Source organism: Brugia malayi (genome assembly GCF_000002995.4).
Source record: "Brugia malayi strain FR3 genome assembly, contig: Bm_v4_Chr3_scaffold_001, whole genome shotgun sequence".
Lineage (NCBI taxonomy): Eukaryota > Metazoa > Nematoda > Chromadorea > Rhabditida > Onchocercidae > Brugia > Brugia malayi.
Genome location: NW_025062477.1, coordinates 9,935,019 through 9,956,477, shown reverse-complemented (window position 1 = coordinate 9,956,477; position 21,459 = coordinate 9,935,019). Strand labels below are relative to the sequence as shown.

Genomic DNA, 21,459 nt, shown 5'->3' with positions numbered 1-21,459 from the left:
AATTCCGAGTCTTCTGACCTTTCTGCCGCAAAGTGATGAGAAATTCTCAAGGCTGCGGTGTTTTTGTATTATTATTATTAGATGCTAATCTAGGCTATATAACAATTTTGCAAACTTGTTTATAGGAGCTTGTGTGGAAGTTCCTTCCTCTCCTTTAACTCTGATTTGCCAGTAAGCTATCTGTTATAATAAGTAATGTTGCATAATATTACTCACTTCTAACCTTTTTAATAAATTCTTTCACAAGATCGGATCCAGATATACTATGAAACACGAGCTACATAGATTTTAGGCATACTTAATTGACGAGCTCATTTCTTGAAACTTTGTAGTGTCCAACTTGTGTGACGCTCATATGTCATCAATAAAATGCACGTGCTGTAAGATATTAAGTGCTAGACGAATGGGAAATTTATGGATAATATTTAGGAATATATAAATGTTGCAATTTAATAATTATGGACACAGAACATGCAATAAAGATACGGTTTTCCTATTTCTGAGGACAAAGTCATGTAATTTTATTCAAAAAATCAATTCTTCGCATTAAAGAAACAATAGAAAATCATTAAGGAAATAATTTATATTCTTAGAATTTCAGTTCAGTGGGATTGTATCTGTTAGTGAGCGCAGACCTTTCAGAATGAATTATAGTGTCGAGAAAACATTGCGGTGACTTATTCTAGTTGCCTAGTGACTTCAAGCTCGTTCTCTTGTCATCATTTCAATCATGCAATGTTCGCCACTTATTGCACTCAAAATCCTTCTGCCTTAGGTAAGTAGTTCCGTTTTTTGTTGCTATTTCGAATGCCTGTTTTTGTTATTGTCCTATCCGCACACTTGTAGGATTTTTTTAAGCCTGACGTCGAAGAAGATACCCTAGATTAATAGAAGAAAATTACATCATCCTTTGTTCAGAGTAATTTTTATATGTTAGAAATTTTTTATTTCGCAACAATTTGAATTCAAGGTAAATCCAGTGTATCCGCTCTATTTATGTCTACCTTTTATTACTACGGTCGAAATCATCCCCGAGCTTTTTTCTCGAAGTTATTTAAAAGTCGTTGTGTTGTTCTTCACTGGAATATTTAGGAGGGACGTATAAATTTTTTCAATAATTTAATGATTAACAAATTCCGGAAGGAAATTAGAGCTAATGCCGATCTTTCACGTATTAGGAAATATAATCTATGTCTAGTGTCATGTGTCAATAATATGAGATATTATAATTGCTTGCTTTTCTTTGTTTTCAGCTATTTCAGTCTTTTTATGAAAAAATGATGACCAAAAAATTTGTTGGACGTTTTTGGTTCACAGATTGTTGCATGCTCTTTAATTATTAAAGTGATAAAATAAAAGTTCGGACGCGAAAGTTCATGGTGATGCTTATATTTTTGGTGAATTCTTATATATATTCTTATATTATGCGAAAGTTCATGGTGATTCTTATATTTTTTGTTAATGCAGTTGGAAATCTGTAAAAATTAAGTTGTTGTTGCTTTGTTTTTCACTTTTTCTTATTGTAATTTCGTTTGTCACGAAAGGATGAATGTGTGATGAGTGATTCCTTTCCACTTTCCCACTTCATTAAACTACATACTTCAGACTTATTTCACGTCAAAAGCTACCACTAGTTTTTATACTAGCAACGATGTTAGGATAGATGAAAATCTTCGAACTCTTTGTAATTTCAGTCGCTTTTCTCATAGAATAATGATATTTATTTCTCTCATGCCTACTTCTGTTTTGCAGAAACTTAAAATACCGATGTAGGAATTTCCATCTTTATTTAAATGAAATGAAGAATTCTAATTTACTGATTAACTGTTCGTTACCGTTATTCTTACCCTTTTTTTATCACTTTCATTTCCAGACCATTTTCTATACAGGCTATAATTAGATTTGCTATAAATAAAGTATATGATGACTCACGCCAGCATGAGATTTATACACCTTATACTTAAAATGTGCAGTTGAAGTGAGTTTGTAATTTGATATGAACAGAGCATTATGCAGTTCTCCAGTTCCTCATCTCTGCACAAACGCACCATTCTTTCTGCACATCTCATTGGTGTGTGTTAGAGCGATTGATGCTAGTTATTAACCCTCGTGCTAATTATTAGTCATTCGGATTATTTTGGTGAATTCGGAATCTCATAATTAATGAAATTGGTCACTGAATCACTGACGATAATTGTGAGAGAACTTCCCAACTGCAATCGCTTTTTTCGTTTGACTATTATTTTAAAATATTTTAACACTTTTAATAATTGCACATTTTAAAACAAAGCATGATTGGTCACTCACGGTGAATCATATTACCAAAAAAGTCAGTGTCAGTGCACCGGTTATAATCTGCGTTATCGAAATGTAATTTCAAAGCGAGAGCTAAAAAAAAGTAAACATTTCTCATATATTGTTTTTAGAAAGAGAAAAGAAGGACAACTGCCAAATGTCAAACACAAAGGAACGAACATTTATATGTATCAAACCGGATGCCGTACAACGCGGTTTGATTGGAAAAATTTTTGAGCGATTCGAACAACGAGGATACAAATTGGTTGCTATGAAAATGCTAAAAGCCACAAAATCACACTTGGAAGTAAGTCCATCTTTGTCATGTTCTAATAGACAATTTCCAACTTCAGAATTCCTTAGTTAGGAGATGACTAATAAATTTCCATGTTTATTTGCCATAGACATTCAAACAAAAATGAAACTCTTTTAATAGAAATATATGTCTCAGATACATTACCAAGAATTGCAAGGAAAACCGTTTTTCAACGATTTAGTGGGTTATATGTCATCTGGACCTGTAATTGCCATGGTATGGGAAGGTCTTGATGTAGTTAAACAGGCACGACAAATGCTTGGCGCGACAAATCCTCTAAATTCAATGCCAGGTTAGAATTATTTCACGTTAATTTTTGTTGTGCTTGGAGGATAATCCTATAAGTAGTTAGTATTAAAAAAACTTTTTGGCTGTTGAAAAAAACAATGTAGTAAGATGATGCACAACTCATCAAGTTGTACCACTCTGTTTCATCAAGGAGATGTCAAAATAGGTTATGAATTCAAGGTATCTCTTTGTTTCACTAAAAAATTTTATTCCAGGTACTATTCGTGGTGATTTCTCCATACAAACAGGACGAAATATAGTACATGGTTCAGATTCCTTGCCTTCAGCCGAACGTGAAATTACTCATTGGTTTAAACCAGAAGAACTCTGTGAGTGGAGTTCGGCAACAGCAACATGGGTGTATGAATAGAAATGATAGTAAAATAATAAGCCAAAGTAGTTTTAGAGATTAACATTCTGTCGACATGACTTCGTTTTGTGCATGTTCTCAAGAATATAAAAGTGCAAATGAAATTGAATTCTTTGTGTCAAGTTCACATTTAAAGGTTTAGGGAGTCCCGAATTTCGTACCTCTTTGACTTGCAAATCATTCAGGAAGATATGAGGGCCAGATATAAACTACTTTAAAGATTTTATATCGATTATGATTAAAGACTGTATTACTTTAGTATTTCATCACATGTAAAGCCCGTCAATATTTAGAAGGGTCAACGTAATCAATATCACGAATAATAAGCTCCATAAGCACTTCCCCCCAAAGGCAGTCTCTGTCTAATAGACGACCATCTTCATCTTCGAAATATTCCACATCCAGAACACGATGACATCGAGTGCATTTAAAGCAATTAAGGTGATATAAGCGACCATCTGTAGTGCCCAATTAAAGTTTATAAAAAAAGATCAGAGATCTGCTTAAGATTAATGTTGGAAAGTAAAGTTTTTAAAAGTAAACCGTTTTGATAAGAAGTGATGGGATGCAAGGAGCAAACTCTCAAACCCCATTATCGTACGGAAGGTAATACTGGACGTTGAATGGCTGCAGATGAACTGTCTGGAGAAATTATCAACATGGTTGTTAAATCAATGCACAATGTCTCCGAGTTGTTAGACTATAGAAAGATGATAGGAAGATGAGTAGAAAGAACGAACCATTTACGGTATATTCGTTGACAACAGACCTTTTGCACTTATAGCATTTGGGGCTGAGTTTATAGAAGCAACGAGTGCAGGCCATTTTATTATCAACAATGAAGCTTTCCTCGATGTAGCATATCCGTGTTTCGCAATAGTTGCAGCATAAGTGGTTTACGTGGTATAACTGTCCAAGGGCCAAGATAGCTTCGTTCACAAGTGGCTTTGCGCATTTCCCACAGAGACCTCTTCGAAGCATCCTCAAATTTCACAATTATTTGGAATAACAAATGTTTACAATGCTAATGAATAATCGACCGAGCTAAGAAATCTACATCCGTCCTGTAAATTGCTAATACTTTATCCAACCACATGTGATGTCACTCATCCTGTTAACTTTTGCTTGGTTTATTGGTTTGCACATCGACCAAATCTCAACCTTATACTCTTCTTCCATAGGCTGTAAAATGGAAGGTCAATGAGAAGCCGTTGATAAATTAAGTTGATTTCTCGGCTAATGTGTCGATTTTTGTGTGGCATGGATTGATTAGTGTTTAGATATTGATATAATGAAGCAGTCAGTTGATAAGATGGTTGATATTGCATGATGGGTGATGAGAGTGACTCGAGTGAAGACTGTTTTATGGTACCAGTGCGACATAACTTCAACCCCAAACCGCATCTTGTTACAGTCGTTAAATCCGACACTGGTAATATTTCTTCATTGGTTCGCTTTTTCATCTCTTTTATTCACTTTAAGGTGTAAGGTCGTTTTAATCTTAATTCATTTTGCTTCTTTCATAACTGTTAAATATTACTGTCCACTCTTTTCTATAAAAGGAGAAGAGTGAACAGTCTTCCTTCATTTCATCTTTCTACAGGTTTTGGTTTCAATGTCAAAGGACAGGTCAGTGAAGGTGGTCAGTTACGAAGTATCAACGGTGAATTATATGCTCCCCTGCAACATGTAAGTGCAGTACTTCGTGGAGGTGCAGCTGCGAAAGCTGGTTTATTGAAAGGAGATCGCATTCTGCAAGTGTAATTTTATGCCATATTAATGTTTTATTGAATTCCGTATGATATAGCGACGTTATTTTCATAAGTTTCTGCATTACTATATTAATATTTTTAGTATTTTTGTTTTCCTGTTCTTCATATTAAATCCCATAATATTTTTACAGAAATGGCGTTGATGTAGAAGGAGCAACACACAAACAAGTTGTAGAACTTATAAAAGATGGTGGTGATAAATTGTCGTTAGTTGTGATTTCTGTGGATGCTGTTGATGCAGAGCGTTTTGAAAATGGTCTGACTGAAGAAACTTGTGCATCGTGCAGGTAGTCTTTAAAAAGATAATTACAAACATAATGATAACTATATCTTCACTTTTTGTAAGAAAGGTCATTTTTGATTGGGAATGTTTCTCCGTTTCAGATATGATTATTCTGAAAAGCGTTCATTACCCATAACTATTCCAAGTTATCAGACAATAACAGCAAATGGAGAACGTTTTATTGCTTATAATGTACATATGGCTGGTCGACATCTTGGATCACGACGTTACAGTGAATTTGTTCAATTGCACAATTTACTCAAACATGAATTTATTGATTTTGATTTTCCAAAATTGCCCAGTAAATGGCCATTTTCATTATCGGAACAACAATTGGATGCTCGTCGACGAGGATTGGAGTCATATTTGGAAAAAATTTGTGCTATTAGAGTTATAGCAGATTCAGATATTATGCAAGTAAATATTTCCTTTATTAAATCCTAAAAATGATCCAGCAAACTAAGCTGTGCGAAATTTCTTGCTATAATATCTGACAAAAAAGTTATGTAAAAAAGAATTGCAGGGATCTTCGTTAAGTTGGGTCTGAAAATTAACGCTAATAATTGAAACAATGAACATCAGTTGTACTCAAATGTGATGTTGTTAAGTATGCATAGTTTATATTGAATTTATCTATATTCTAGGAATTTTTGATGGAAGACTCGTTGTCAGAGTGTGCCATTGCTGATGTGCATATTCGTATATTATTACCGGATGGGAATTCTCTTCTATTAAATATTAAGCGTCACTGCACTGCAATAGAATTATATATGGTAATTTTTCTTTCTTCAGCAATTTCCTATTATGTTTTTTATTCACTGTTTCGTAAAAAGTGCTATTCATACTGAAATCATGTTTTATATTTTTTGTTCTATCGCTATAGCTTTATAAAAAGTTTCCTATCTGCATGAATCGGCTAGTTTATTAATTAAATAATCACAACTCTGACAATGTTGGTTCGATGAATTTAACTTGCGAATATATTCACAGCAATATGTCTAGACAAACTCATGCAGGAATTTGTCTATATTTCTTTTTCTTATAGGCAACGCAAAAGCGTTTGAATATGTCTTCAGAAACAAGTAGATGCTGCGCGCTATTTGAAATGGCTGAATGTGGATTCGGTATTCTATTTCATTACTTTAGGTGTAGACGAGATTTTCATTGAATAAAGCTGATTTCGTGCAAGTTATTTCAGTGATATTGAAAGAAAAGAAAAAAGTTCGTAAAACTTTAGATATTTTTAAACTACGAACCAGGATGCTAAATTTGGGAAACTCTTTTTTTTTTTTTTTGTTGCAGAACGGAAGTTAGCAGATGACGAGTATCCACATGCTCTTTATATACAAAATTACTCGTCTGCAGCGTCATCTTGCATCCTACTTCGGAAATGGATTTTTGATATCAGTAGGGAAATTGAACTTTGTGAACGGTATTTTTTTCTGCTTTGATTTAAATGCGAGGCAATTAAATTAATGTATAACAAGAGAATTTGGAATGAATGTGCTGTCCTCACATACGGGAATCTCTACTTAGAGTGTCAGTTCATATTAGCAGTATTTTGCTAATACCATTTTTTCGCTATTTGAAATTTTCAACTTTATTGTATTTTGAAAAATTTCTCTTGAAATCGTTGATTGAATTCAGAATTCATAGTTGTTTTTTTCTCCTCATAATTAATATAGTATATTTTTTTCAGCGATAAGGTGTTCAAAGAATTATGTTTTTGGCAAGCAGTTGCGGATGTAAATGGTGGCCTTGTATCAGCCAAGGAAAAAATGTTTCAGCTCAAGGCATTACAAAGCATTGAAAGGGCTGATAAGGTCATTTTTATCACGTACAATTAATTGTTGAGCCACCTTTATACTTGGTCATTCATTTTGCATGAGATATTTGTTTATCCAATTTTGAATTGTGAAAGGATGCTACACACTCAACATTGAAACATTTGAAATCAAATTGGTGATAGCAATCTGTTTTGAATCTCTGTCTAAGAAGTTATGTTTGCAGTATTTGAATATGGTGCGCGCAATGGATGGTTACAATAGAATTGTTTTTCCTCACTGTAGTTGCGGCAGTCGTAAAGATGGTGATATTATATTAGGAGTTGAGTTTTCCCAGTTGACCATACATGCATGCGATTACGAGGGTAATCTTCAGGTCTGGTTTCATGTTTAGTTTTTTAAGAATATTGGCTTGAAAAAATTGATCAAATTTAGTCAAATTTTCTCCTTGTGAATTGTTTTTTATAATTTGAAAGGATAATAAAGGAGTTATTCTTGAATATATGTAATTGCGAATAATACCTTCTGAACAGTGGGTAACATTTAGGAAGAAGTGCTTGTATTCGATTGGGCTGACATTTTGGAATACAAAGTTGTTGACAATGGTGCTACATTTGCATTTGAATATGCACGTTCACAAAAGAAGCCAAAATCAGTCAAATTAAGCACTCAATTTGTGAGTATTTATTTTTCCATACTGAATAACTTCCATAATTGAATTTTTATACCTTTCAGTTAAATAATATGAGAATCTGTAGGAAGATACGCTAACTTCTCCTCACATTTCTATGTTTTGTCGCTGTCACTGTCAGGTTTGTTTGTTAATAAAGGTTTGTTGCAGGCGGTGTATATGAACTTTTGCTTTTCACGAATACTCGAGGAACGTGAAAGACGCGCCGGATTGATTTTTTTCAAAGAGGAATATTAAATCCTTTGGTTTTAGAGTTTTTCAAAATTAGGTTGTCTTGCTAAACTTTAGAACTTGGAAATCAACAATTAATAGTATCAAGATTTATTCAAAACCATTTGCTATGTTTACTTATTTATTTGACTTTGCATAGGTATGAAAATTAAAACTAACAGCTTGCATTTATGAATGTAAAGGTACAGCAGAAAGACCCAGATGGAGAATTTTGGGAAACATGACAATACTGAATGAAGTTTTGCCATATGCAATGATTATAGTGTTGTGCTTGTTTCTTCGAAATTACAACTTGTACTAGATTCCATGTACATGGACAGTACGTTTAGATTGTAGATTAAAAGATCGAAGGACTCAAAATAATTTTTGTCACTAACTGAGTGCAGAAATTTTTATGATCCTGAGCAAGAGTCGGTTATGCTGTTATTACAGTTTCACCGTTTAAACTACTCCCAATTTTAGTAGTTAAATGAAAATTTTAATTAGAGAAATTATGTAAGCCGGATAAAATTCAAGTATCTTGTTCACTTGTTGCACTGTTTCATTCTTTCTTAGTTTATGCTTGTATTTCTGAAATATTCAATAGAATGAGACCACGTCTAATTTCTAAAATGAGTGTTAGTTTAATTGTTGGATCTGCTGACATATAACTTTTTTCATTCACAGTTAGATATCGTTTTGTTCCAGCACCATCTTTGAAATACTTTATATCTGAGCGAATGTATGGTCTAAGGATGTAATGCAAAAATTTCTTACATTCATTCAATGTATGCTAATGATTTTTCTATTGTTTCTAGACATTATTTACTTAAGCCCATTCATGAAACTCTCCATCATGCATAATGCGGAATTTTTTGACAATTCTTTTCAAGGGTAAAATTGTTTTTAAAACTATGCATTTTTGTTCAATTATATATTTTAAATACTATTGCTTTTCTTATATCATTTCATTACTCACTAAAGTTATTGTTCCGACTTACCGGGTTTTTATCATTTCTTAATGTTAAATTATTATCACATAATTCACTATTATTGTTCAACCGATTTTTTTTCTCACATTCACATGATGAACACTTTTTTATACTCCTGTATGTGCACTACTCATTCTAACGTCTGTTTTTCCTGTGCTTTCGTATTGTTCTCAAAGTTTCGTTTTGATACATTCTTATATATGCAATGTTTTTTTTTTATTTTGACATCGTCATATTTTTATAAATTGATCAAGCATTGTTTTTGCTGTTCCTAAAAGGTTTTCTATGATACCTATTACTTCCATGTGATTAATTTCTAGTGTACACTGAGATTTTTCCAGTGTGGAGTACTACCTCCCAATACTAGTGATTCGCATAGGAAACAGCGGAAAATTCTATGGGATTCTTTTATTCCTCAAGTTTGGTTTTAAGAATTCAAAAGCATTAAGCTAAATAGCATGTTACATTATATTATTTACTCGAGTTCAACTAATTTAATTGTATACCTATTTATGTAATATGTTTTACGAATTGATATCCTAAATAAGGTTTAATTTTTTGGTGAACATATATAGTTCTAGCCTACTTGGTAATTTTGTCAAGTTTTGCAGTTTGAAGTGATGGGATTTCGAGATGCCGAAAGAACAACTGAATGATGTTTGACGGATTGGGTGAAACACAACAAACCCAACAAATTCCATTATATGATTTGGAACTGTCTGATGATGGTTCTTCCTCGCTGATTAGTGAGCGTGAAAAACGGCAAGGTGCTAATTTAACTATAATATTGTCTGCAGTTCTTATTATCATATAAAATACTGAAGTTTTCAGTAGAATCCTCACGCTGTTTTCTAGTTGATTTTAGTTGCCACAACATGCTTTTCCGTGTTGTGATGTGTTCAGAAAAGTGATAGAATCTTCATAAGTGTGAGGTCATGTTGTCGCTTTCACTTCCAGTTTTGTTAGGAGACACCTTTCTCTTTTCAAAACCAAATTGGCTATAACCAGGTTCAGTTTGAGCTCCATCAGTAGAGCTCTATCGTTGAACTACAACAAATTGACACCCTCGGTTTCCTCTGCAAACATGTTTAGTTTCATGTTCTGGACGGCGTCGAACATCAGGGATCAGGCAACGGCAGGGCTCATCGACATCATCGACACAGGTCTCTTCATCTGTTGCCAATAACGGGTTACAGCGTGCACACAGTTCACCGTTACCAGCTTATCCAGTGAGCATACGTCAGCAACTGGCTATCATAAAACAGGTTTAATTAACTTAATTCTCTGTGTAGGATTTATGACGTTATGTTATTTCTCTTCTTTAATTAAGTTTAAACAGATTTCGCTTGTTTATTAATTATTGTTTACTGAAAGAGTTGTTCAGCAGGATAAGGAAAAATTTTTGAAGTGAAATTAATTTCCATCATAAAAATGCTACATTTCTTTTAGAAGTTTAAAGCATCAGCTCCTAATTAATAAAAGTTAATATATAGCAAAAAGAAATCAGTTTGAAAGTTGCAACTTTAACGTTTGAAAAGATTTCTGTCATGGTAAATTTTCGAGCATTAATTTCTGAAAAATTGTGAGTTGTGAATTGTGAATTCACAAACTCACAATTTTTTGTGAATTTTTGTGAATTTTTTCACAAAAAAAAAAAATTGTGAATTTTTTATAGTATCGGCATACCACTTCAAATATATCTAAAGAAATAATATTAAAAATTGATTTACTGTGCTTTGTTTTGTAATTTATAAACATTATATTCTAAGCAAATGTTTACTTTCGTTCGTTTCAGGTTTTAGATATTAAATTGATAATGTTTATGTAAGCTGTAATTTGATTATGATGCTTTACATTTTGATGACTTTCAGTTGAACTCTTCCTAGTATTTCCAGTAACTTTTTAGCGATTGAGCTAACAGTTATAGAGAGATTACAATTTTTTTTTTTTCATTTGATCATTAAAATCAATTAATCTCATAAAATCTCTAATGGTTTATTAACTCTGTTAAATTGTAAGAAACGAGTGCTTTTGTGAATGAACCTTATTAGCAAATTCATTTGAACAGTATCTAGTTGTACGGAATGACATAATTCATTGCCCCTCCAATTTGCTGAACGATGGAAAGTGCGACTGGTGTCCTCGTCTGTATTTCGATTAATGTGACTAGCTGTTGCTGCGATACCAACTGTTGCCAAACTCACATAACTACTAACTTCTTTCTCCGCCTTCCATTCTCTGTATCTCCTTCTCCATTTTGCTGTTGTTGTCATCACCACATTCTTTCTGTTTTCGATTTTTTTCTAGCCGATCAGATTCCTTGACTTCCTCCAAACCTTATCAAAATTTTATCCTCATCACGAAGCATCATAAAAGACTTCAAGAATTTGCTGTAATGTGTATTTAACATCTACGAAATCTTTCGTTAGAAAATGTTTCGGAGAGAAAAGGAAAAGATTATGAACTAGTATAAGAAAAGTCACTAGTAATGTGTACTCTCTAATGATCGTATTTTGATCTTACATAGAAATCAGTCTTTTTCTGAATGACTTTGTTAATTAATATTTGATAAATGTAAAAACAGGAGACATCATTATTCCAAAATTCAAAGAGTCAATGTCATATCATCCCTCTTTTGGAGAATTACTTCCTAAAATTTTTTATTCAACCACTTCAGCCTTTTAATTTTCAGTAACAAATTATTTTTTAATTCTTTAAGAAATTCTTACATTTCTTAAGTTTTGCTTACACTTCGAAAAAATAGAGAAATCTATCTTGCTATGCTTTATTCTTTATTTTATGAATACAACTGTTAAGATAGCATTTCCGTAGGCTGTGTGAAATAATAAATCCTATAATAAGTTGAAATAAATTATTCCATCTCAATTTTAACTTATTCTTTGTTCATTTTTTTAGAGGTGTAAATTGTGAGTTTAAAGGACTGTTGTATTAACCTTAATTTCGCTCTAGGAGTTTGTCATCTTATGAAAAAATGAAAGAAACCATAACATTTCGATAGAAAAAACTAAAATATTTGTTCTTTGTGTAAATGTGAATGGATGCAGCTATAATGTTTTTTTTTATTGTTTTTTGAGATGGAAGAACCAATGCAAGTAGCGGCGGACTCGTCTTCACTCAGTTTGCAGTTACCTCAGACAAGCACTGGGTCACCTGGCTTATCAAGAAGGCGTATTTCGAGGGTATTTGGTCTTGCATAATTCATATTGGTTAAACCGTTGTTGTGAATTGATCAGTTTATATTTATTGCAATATTTTGAAGGTTCATAAAAAGAATGAACGTGGTGAGACACCATTGCATGTAGCAGCACGTAAGGGAGAACACCAACTGTGCAAGAAGTTAATCGAGGAAGGTGCAGTTATCAATGCTCGGGATTATGCTGGTTGGACTCCCTTACATGAAGCATGCTATCATGGGCATTTCAAAGTTGCTAAACTTCTTCTTAGGTATGTTAGTTTTTCATTACGAAAATTGTATGTAATTCATCAGAGTATGAACTGAGTGGCTTCGGCAGTTTTCAGCTACGATGCAGATGTTAATGCGCTGTCAGATTGTGATGACACTCCTTTACATGATGCTGTCACGAGTGGAAATGAAAAGGTGAATTTTAATCTCTATAGTTATTAGAAACTATTTTATTAAAAAATTTTTAATTAAAAACCTAACTTTTAATTTTAATTAAAAAACTTTTTCTTTAAACAGCGTGTCTCGCTGCAAATTGCTATTCACTTTTCTTATTTTCAGTAACAAAAATGTGTTTACAGTTGGTTTGGTTGTTGTTACACGCGGGTGCAAGTCGTGATCGTATTGACAATGATGGGAAAAAGCCGATTGATATCTGTCACTCAGAGTATAGTGGAATAAGAAATCTTCTGTCCGCTGCTACCATCCCGGAACTGTGTCTAGTGGATGAGTCACCTTCTCTAAGTCCATCTAGTCCAAGTCACATAGTAAGAGATTTCCTAAAATTTCTACTCGGTTTTAAGTGGTCAGATTCATTTATTGAATTTGTGAAAGTTGGAACATAATTTTAATGTAGCTGAAAATGCGCACAGAACTATTGCACAAAACCTAGTTTGATGTCATAACATTACTTCATCAATATTTGAAATGTATAGAGAGGTATGTAAATCGAAGTACAAAATCTTGATACAACAATAATGAGAAGTAGTTGGTTTGTTTTTGTTTCTTAGGGTGGAATGATGGTGTTAGGAAAATGAAAATGTGTGTTAGGAAATGAAAATATAAAAGGGCTGGATAAGGAGTAACTTGAAGGCTCTGGAATCGAATAATTCGAAAGGTATGTTATACTGGATAAGCGTATCATTTGTCTAAGTCGCACAGTATAAAAGTTTCAGCAAGGTTCGTCCCAGGTCTTTACGGCAAATCTAATACAGCTTAGTGCAGAGAAGCAATGCTTAATATCACCGAATAGTGATGATTTTGTAGCTAATGCAGAAACTTTTTCGAGAGGGAGAGACGGAGAAATCAGTGAAGAGCTGGGAATGCAGTTACAAGGTTAGTAGACCCGTGCATCCAAAATGAATGGTTGAGTGTTAGTAATGCAGTAAGTTCGAATGTGTACAAGCTAAGTTGAATTGCTTAACTTGACTTGTTATACTTTCTTGTCTAGAACTATTCAGCTAAGTTGAATTGTAAAACTGTTCGTTAATGTTCGCAGAAAAATAGTCAACATCACTAGTTAGTTGCTACTGTGGATTTTTTTTTAATTAGCGAATTAATGTATCTTCCATTTTTCCATGTTCTCGGATATTGTTACTTATTGCCCGAAGATGAGTAACTATATTTTTTTTCTGGTATTCATGAATAGGTTTTTCGTTTGTTTTCAAAGTGCTCTTTAACAGTGGTTTTTTAGGATCACGCAGTCAGTTGTTGAGTGGAGGAGATTTCGATAAGAACACAAAAGTTTTATATTTTTGTTACTTTTCTTTGTTTTTCTAAAACTATTCTTAATTTTTATTTTAAAGTTACAAAAACGAAAATTGTTTCAAAGTTTCCTGAAATCAAAATATTTTGGCAACAAGTTATGGTCGCTTAATGGTTGTTTTTCAGTCCCCTGATTTTGACGATGTTGTATTAAGGGATGAAGAAGTGAGAGTCGGAATTCGTCATGATTTTGATGACATGTTAGTATTTCATCTTATTTCTAACTAACTTTAAATAAGTTTGTTGGAGCCCTAGAATCGAAATGTTATTTGAGTATTTTGTAAAATATTGACAATAGTATTGTTTGCAGCGGTCACTCATTATCTGTGCATCGTTCATTGTGGCCTGAAGAAAGAAATGATGCATTAAAAAGGGTTGGATTGCATACTGGTTCTTCACCATATGAATTTGATCATGATCTATCGCCATCTCATGTCTCGTTTGAAAATGCTTGCTTTGGAATAAACGAATCAAACGAAGCAGAAATTCGCAATCTTGAACATCCACGTAATACATACACCGAACGTTTCTCTCCTCAGTATACATCTCAAAAATCAACTTATGAAAAGCGCAAACAAAGGTGTATTCATCCTTTTGACCGGTTTTATTGTAAACTCAAGGCATGCAATCTTCAGTGCAGTTTTTTCCTATCCTTTTAAATAAAAAATGCAGTTAATAGTTGCACTAATTAGACGAGTTTTTGTCATCTTCTGCATTCATTTATCATCTCATCATTGGCGTAGTTTTGAAATTGGACTTAATTGATTTTTTTTATTGCTGTCATCAGAAATTTTTTTTACCCGGTTCACCACGTTTTTGATTGTTGTAGAGGTCGAAGACGAGGACGAGACATCTCTGTGACTGCAGGCTGTGGTACTATGGCTCAAGCATCTCAGTCTGATGATGTGTATGAATTTCGCAGTAGCCCGGAATCAGATGTAGGTGTAAATGTGAGCTTTTTATTATTTTTAGTGCTTTTTTCTCCACATTTTTGATATATCGAACGAAATATTTCATATAAACCAGCCTGAAGATGACAGTATCTTAGTTAAAAGAATACGTAGAGGAGAGGGATTATGTCGTTTTAAAACACTTAAATAAGTATTGAAAATGTGGATAGTGTTGAAGGAGAGAGATTTTAACGAATTGTGAGTAAAATTAACATATGAATTATGAGTAAAAGTAACATGTGAACAAACGTTATATATTGTGGTGAAGATAGTAATGGAAATTGAATGGGGGAAGACTGGTAGTTAAGCAGATTAACATGCCTTATTGTTCCGTTGGTGACCTCAATATCTCTCTCAGCATTTGTTACAACTATCAACCTTTTGATATTCGTTTTAAACGATTCATCGTCATACAATGCTATTTCAAACCAGCTGTTGCATGTTTGATTGCGCACCACGGTTTGCTTTTTTATTGAGTATTATTGCTCATGTTTGTTGAATCACTTCGCCAGGAATTATTCGTTGTTGGGAAATTTGCAATTCTCAATATCGATTTTAACCTGTCCATAGCCATTGATAAGACTTGTATCTTGGCTTTCTAGTAAAGCAGGCGTACTTTCACACTAGTCGCTAGAAATGATAGTTATAATTGGCAAGCAATGATGAACCGTACTTTCTAAGTTAATTAACGTTAGTTGAGCGCTAAAATCGCTGTCAATTAGTTTGACCAGCATTCGCTGGTTGGTAGTAAAGAAGTCATAGAAATAGCAAAAGCAATAAACACAGTGTTTCTGTTATTCTTGGTTCATACGAGCTGGCATTATCATTTCATTCAGTTTTTTTAATGTACAGAATATTAATTTGATTTATTGTTAAACTCATACAAAATATTACGATTAATTGGATGAGGTTAGATAATTTTTTGAAATTAAAATAGGCTAATATGATGCATTCAAATGAAGAGTACTACTAACTCATGTTTAAGATTTTGTGTGTAATTAAATTGTTGCAGAAGACAGAATCTGTTGGAGATATGGAACGAGAATTGAGCGAATCGCCAAATTTGAAGAGGCAGCGATTTAACCAAACTGAAACGACTACTGTAGCCCCTTTCGCTTCAACTGCAATTTCTGAAACAAGTATTTTTCCTTTCATATTCTTATGTATGGTATTGGCTGCTTCAGCATTTTACGTTAAAGATTGTTAAGGATTTGCAGTGTTTTTTTAGTTTTGTAGAGTTTTGAGGGAGCTTAGGTCAACTTTTTAAAAAACTTGAATTTTGTGAATACCAGGTTCTACCCAAGAAGGTATATCCATACTAGAAAAAGGAGAAGCTTTGGATATAGCATCAAATATATCTGATTTGACGGATGAGAAAGCTGATGGAACAACGGTTGGTCGTAAGGTAATTCTCTAAAATATAGTTTTATCTAATTTTGATAATCTTTTATCATGCTGTTTCTTATTATCATGTTATATTTGTATACCTTTGTATACTTACTTTCATTACGGTGAAAAAAGAAAGCTTCTGTAGTCCGAGAAAAAGGATTGAATTAGCATTGATGTCCGATAAAGTTAATTATTTATGTTTCAAAAAGAAATACGCTTTTTTGGTGCATTGGTGCATTATTGACAAAATTTTTAATAGGGGAAAAATTCTTATTCTTTTTGCTCCTCATCTAAGTCAAATTTGTTTCTTTAAAAATAAAAATAAGGTTTTTCGTTTTCTTTTTTGCTTATGTCTCTCCCGAATGCGAAGTAAAGTCAAAATCTTATGATTTCATGAATTCATTCAGGTACCTCCGCTTCGCATATCGCTACCCCGTACACCCACCGAAGATGGCACAGCGCTGACAAGTTCTGCGGATGATGTGACGTCCGTTGCGATGAATGCTATAAGACGAAATACAAGAAGTACCAAAAGTATTACTCGCAGAAATCAAAGCCCTGAACAGAGTGTCAACAATACTTGTGATGAAAGCATACAACGTGTTACAAGGTTTAAGTTTTCTTAACATGTGTTTCTTCCAGATAAAGTGCAAAAAACAAATGTTGCTCTTTATCAAACAAATCGTTACAGATATCGGCCATTTTCTGATTAGAAGCTGATTTTAATTGGGGTTTTTTTTTTGCAGTTTTTCTTTTCTTTTTCTGACACAATAGTTTGTAACAAAAGTGACGAAGTATTTGTAGAAGCAAACTTCGACAATCCGGGCGACAACTTCGTGACCATTCTTCAGTGAGCTTTGAAACGTCAGCGAAGAGAAAATCTAATAGCTGGCGACGTAATTCTGCAGCTATTGGATCGCCAATGCCCGCGCTCTCAGCGGCAACTTCCGATGAACAGACTTCTAGCAATGATACTGGCGATAGAGCTGATGGTTTATTTCTCTTACAGCATCAGTTTCCTTTCATCTTTTAATAAAATTGAGTCTATGTTTGAAGAAGAGTCACTTATATCATTAGTATTAGTGGCAGATTTTATTCTTGCTATTTTGTCTTATAAACTATATAATCCAAAAAAAAATTACAGCCGATGAAAGCTCACATTTGGAACTGGCTGCGCTGAAGGAAGATGAAAATGCGTTATTGGCTTTGTCATTGATGAAAAAGAACAGCTATGAAGGTTTTCGAGACTTCCGTTGTGTAGTAAGATTTCGAATCTTATTGTGAAAATTTTCGGTTTTGTTGTCATCATTCGTACTACAGCATTTCTCCAAACGAATTGTTCTAGATTGAAGAACGCTGGGCCAAAGACGCAACGGAAGAGATTGTTGCTCCAGAAAGTCCACCTAATTTTAAAAGTTATTTGATTGTACAAGGAAATTACACATCCGCAAGCAATTTAGACTTACTATCATCTCAAGACGTGAGCTGTTTTCCAAAGATGTTATGATTAGTTTAGTGCTTCTTATAGTAAAAGATAACTGCAGGTAAGATGGGCTGTTAGTTTTATAGAAAATAAATTGTTCTTACGAGCTTTGTTCTTTTTTATTCACTAAAAATAATTGTAACTGTTACTTTCATCTTAAGTATTCGTTGATGGGGGACACAGAACAGCACAAATTTTCTTTTATATTTGTTTTTAAAGGCTAATTTTTCAAATGGTTTGCTTTCAGAAAGTTGATCTTGCGTTTATGGAAAAATTGACAATAAAGCTTCGTAATCTTCACACTGAACAGCAGGAAAAGAGGCGAAACATGTATTTTTATCACCAGGTAAGAGTGTTTCTTATGTTTCTGATTTGTGCATTTTCATTTTTTAAATATTTTTCAGTACAAAATCATGCTTAACTTATTTCATTCCATTATTTCGAAAGATTACTTATAAGGTGGAACGTGAACGATTACAAATGCAAGCAGAAAGTGAAGTAATACGTATGCTTACGCGAAAGGCAAATGGACATAATGGATCCTTTTCGACGAGTAAGGCTGATCGTTTTTTAAATTTGTTGTATTAATCATTTCTATTCTAGAAGTTTCAATATCGAATTCAAATTTCATATGGATACATGACTTTGTTGTGGAGCATTTGAAAATTTAATTATTAAGTTGGGAGAAATTGCTGATTTCGGCGCAATTCGTGGATGTAGATGTAGATTGTGGGGTAACAGAGGAATATAATAGTTCCTTTATTAGCAGAATTATTAGCAATAATACAATAACTTGATAGAGAATTGAAGTTGAACTTTTTTGGTTCTTGGTAAAACCACACAATGCCCTTTTTACAAAGGTGACTTCCTTATATAGCAAGCAATATGCGTAAACAAAGTATATGATTTACAATAAGAGGTTGACCTACCGAAAGAGTAGTCGGTCTAGTAAAGAGCTGTTGACCTTGTTTACAAGCAGGGCTAATTCCTAGTTGACAAGCCGTAAAGGACATCAGTTAAGCAAAAGTTGTTAACCTTGTAGATTCAAGGATAATTTTACAATTAGTGGCGACACAACAATGAGGTCAACTAAATGAGGAGCTGATACCGTCTAAACAATACATAAAAGATTTGCAGACTAATAAGATTGCAAAGAGTTATAAGCCTTGTTTACAAGATTTCATATAACATATTTCTTACTCATATTCTCAACTCCCATATAGTATTTTAGACTCCCTGTTGCATTTTAAAGTGTTTTTTTTTTACGAATTGTTCCTTTAGTGAGGGTGATTCGAGAAACGAATTTGTTCAATACTGGTTTTTTGGAAGTGAAGCCAAAAAAGTTACCAATTATGGAAATTTCGGAAGTGAAAGTGAAATATGAGAAACTTGCAGAGATAATGCTCAGACGGCAGCAAATGGAGGCAGATGCACTATATGCCGAACAGGTTCCTTGTCTGTATGTCGTGAAATGTATTGACTGCCAGATATTTTATTTGCCTCAGGGAGTCTAAAACAATTAAACCAAATAAAATCAACATTATAACAACGCGCAACGTATAGATATTATAAAGGATATAATACGATTATAAAACACTAAAATACAAAAAAAAAAAAAAAACCACCTAAAAATGTAGAATGAATAACAGTTAATAGGGAAGGTTAATTAGTTTATATACAGAACTAAACTGGCAATCCGAAAAACCGGCGGAAACATAATGTGAACAATTTTGTTGTGTGATTAGCATAATGGCTTGAAGATAATTACAAATGCAAAAATATTTGATGGATTGATCCATCATGCATCTGGCAAGAAATATTAGAATTTGAATACTTAAATGTATCGTTTTTACGACACTGTATGACTGTTTTTTAACTTAGTGAATGTCATCACAATACAATAAATTGCAGCTTAAATTTGAAATTACAGATATTTATTTGGAATGCGGCAGTTCAGAGAAGCGAAGATGTAACATTATCAAGTTTGAAAAATGCTATACCACATGTATCAGTTAACCCAGTAATTCTAAATTTTTAACAGTACTGATGTTCAATATTTCTGAGCAAAAGCTGTGTTGGTATTTGCTTTTTTCATTAATTTTTAGTCTGCTTTAATATTTTTTTTCAATTTTCAGTCGCGTATATGAGCTATGTTTTCATATATATATATATATCAGACTAATGACTGAGAGATTAAAGACATATGGGATGTGGCCTATATTCTTTATTAAATAAATAATCCAATACGACTGTTAATTTTCGTTTTATTGAAACTCTTAGCAGGTGAATTAACGAACTGAATAATTGGGTGGTAATTTGAGTCTAAAAGGTGGTGTGCAATCTTGCTAGAGTTGTTGCTAAGAAAAAGTGTTGCGTATGTTCATATGAAATGATATCTGAGCAATTAAGTTTCTTACAGGAACTATGTGCTCTTGTTACTGTTAAAGTTTAAATTGTACTGATTTTATTATAGTTTAATTATTACCATTGTTAGTCTTTTTTTATTATTCTTTTGCAGTTTTTTGTACAATAATTCATCAATAGCTTTTTTCAGAAACGGAGTCAGCATACATTGGCTTCTCGTCTTGACATCAGAGACGGAGTCAGCATACATTGGCTTCTCGTCTTGACAATAATATTATCCGTAATATTTTAAGGGACTTCGAGTAAGGCCAGATGAAGTATCTTGTACTTTCTGACATTTTGATCAGTGATAACATATAATTGGTGACTTCATTTCCCCTGTGATTCCAGAAAGAAGTAGATGGAAAACTCCAAGAAACCTTTCAGCACATTTATGTTTGTGTTGGTCGGCTTTATATGTACTCAAGTTATTTAATTTCCAGATTTTCAAGTTTTTCATATATTTTATTGGAAGATAAAGTTTTGATCATTGAATTCTGTGCCAAAGTGGAGTTATCTGTATTCAAGATTTCTTTTGGAGAATTACTCTATACTTGGCCGGAAAGTTTATTGCAAAAAATACACTGTATGGGACATTCCAACTATGCAAACTGCTTAAGCCTAAACTGTGGAATATATATAATTTCTTTGCTATTAAGTTTTTATGTTTCTTCCTAATGTATCAGTGTGAAAAGTGCTATACCACTTGTACCAGTTGGCCAAGTAATTCTAAAATTTTAAGAGTACTCATGTTCAACATTTCTGAGCAAAAGCTGTGTTGGTGTTTGCTTTTTTCATTAATTTTTAGTTTGCTTTAGTTTTTTTTTTTTTTTTTTTTTTTTTTCAATTTTCAGTTGTGTATATGAGCTATGCTGAATAAACATATGAGCTATGTTTTCATATATATATATATATATCAGACTAATGACTGAAAGATTAAGGACATATGGGGTGTGGCCTATATTCTCTATTAACGAACTGAATAACTGGGTGGTAATTTGAGTCTAAAAGGTGGTGCGCAATCTTGCTGGAGTTGTTGCTAAGAAGAAGTGTTGCGTATGTTCATATGAAATGATATCTGAGCAATTAAGTTTTTTGCAGCAACTATGTGCTCATGTCACTGTTGAAGTTTAAGTTGTACTGATTTTATTATAGTTTAGTTATTGCCATTGTTAGTCGTTATTATTTTCTCATTTTTTTGTATAATCACTATTTTTTAATACCTAATTCTTTATAATAATTTATAACATCTGAAACCTAATACATT

At 33.0% G+C, this 21,459-nt stretch overlaps 4 protein-coding genes across 9 annotated transcripts; 3 read left to right on the top strand and 1 right to left on the bottom strand.

The window, feature by feature from the left end:
- Nucleotides 1-735: 735 nt before the first annotated feature.
- On the top strand, nt 736-3,269 carry Bma-ndk-1 (Histidine-rich glycoprotein precursor, putative; the record flags this gene model as incomplete). Of its 2 annotated transcripts, XM_001901460.2 has the most annotated exons (4): nt 736-775; nt 2,427-2,602; nt 2,747-2,903; nt 3,115-3,269. In XM_001901460.2, 4 exons carry the CDS (start codon nt 736-738, stop codon nt 3,267-3,269), a joined length of 528 nt encoding a protein of 175 aa, XP_001901495.1. The 2 variants fall into 2 exon arrangements, with proteins under 2 accessions (XP_001901495.1, XP_042936643.1); XM_043080709.1 differs by lacking the exon at nt 736-775 and having other exon boundaries at nt 2,453-2,602.
- A 282-nt stretch (nt 3,270-3,551) lies between these two features.
- Nucleotides 3,552-4,250, bottom strand: Bm12972 (Uncharacterized protein; the record flags this gene model as incomplete). Its single annotated transcript, XM_043080708.1, has 2 exons — nt 3,552-3,727; nt 4,010-4,250. The coding sequence occupies 2 exons, from the start codon at nt 4,248-4,250 to the stop codon at nt 3,552-3,554; spliced, it is 417 nt and encodes a 138-aa protein (XP_042936642.1).
- Nucleotides 4,251-4,595: 345 nt separating this feature from the next.
- Nucleotides 4,596-8,036, top strand: Bma-snx-27 (Histidine-rich glycoprotein precursor, putative; the record flags this gene model as incomplete). 2 transcript variants are annotated; one of them, XM_043080706.1, is made up of 11 exons in its annotated part: nt 4,596-4,701; nt 4,873-5,029; nt 5,173-5,328; nt 5,426-5,741; nt 5,969-6,097; nt 6,370-6,448; nt 6,627-6,756; nt 7,024-7,147; nt 7,335-7,484; nt 7,656-7,784; nt 7,950-8,036. In XM_043080706.1, the coding sequence occupies 11 exons, from the start codon at nt 4,596-4,598 to the stop codon at nt 8,034-8,036; spliced, it is 1,563 nt and encodes a 520-aa protein (XP_042936640.1). The 2 variants fall into 2 exon arrangements, with proteins under 2 accessions (XP_042936640.1, XP_042936641.1); XM_043080707.1 differs by having other exon boundaries at nt 4,599-4,701.
- A 1,617-nt stretch (nt 8,037-9,653) lies between these two features.
- Bm8521 (Uncharacterized protein) lies at nt 9,654-19,827 on the top strand (the record flags this gene model as incomplete). 4 transcript variants are annotated; one of them, XM_043080702.1, is made up of 21 exons in its annotated part: nt 9,654-9,768; nt 10,094-10,266; nt 12,097-12,201; nt 12,282-12,466; nt 12,542-12,620; nt 12,785-12,970; nt 13,379-13,538; nt 13,897-13,946; nt 14,094-14,167; nt 14,278-14,547; nt 14,797-14,917; nt 15,930-16,056; nt 16,210-16,322; nt 16,714-16,916; nt 17,111-17,298; nt 17,451-17,566; nt 17,652-17,786; nt 18,037-18,135; nt 18,249-18,342; nt 19,071-19,237; nt 19,720-19,827. In XM_043080702.1, 21 exons carry the CDS (start codon nt 9,654-9,656, stop codon nt 19,825-19,827), a joined length of 2,868 nt encoding a protein of 955 aa, XP_042936636.1. The 4 variants fall into 4 exon arrangements, with proteins under 4 accessions (XP_042936636.1, XP_042936638.1, XP_042936639.1 ...); XM_043080704.1 differs by lacking the exon at nt 19,071-19,237 and having other exon boundaries at nt 19,720-19,805; XM_043080705.1 differs by lacking the exons at nt 9,654-9,768; nt 10,094-10,266; nt 19,071-19,237 and having other exon boundaries at nt 19,720-19,805.
- Nucleotides 19,828-21,459: the final 1,632 nt, after the last annotated feature.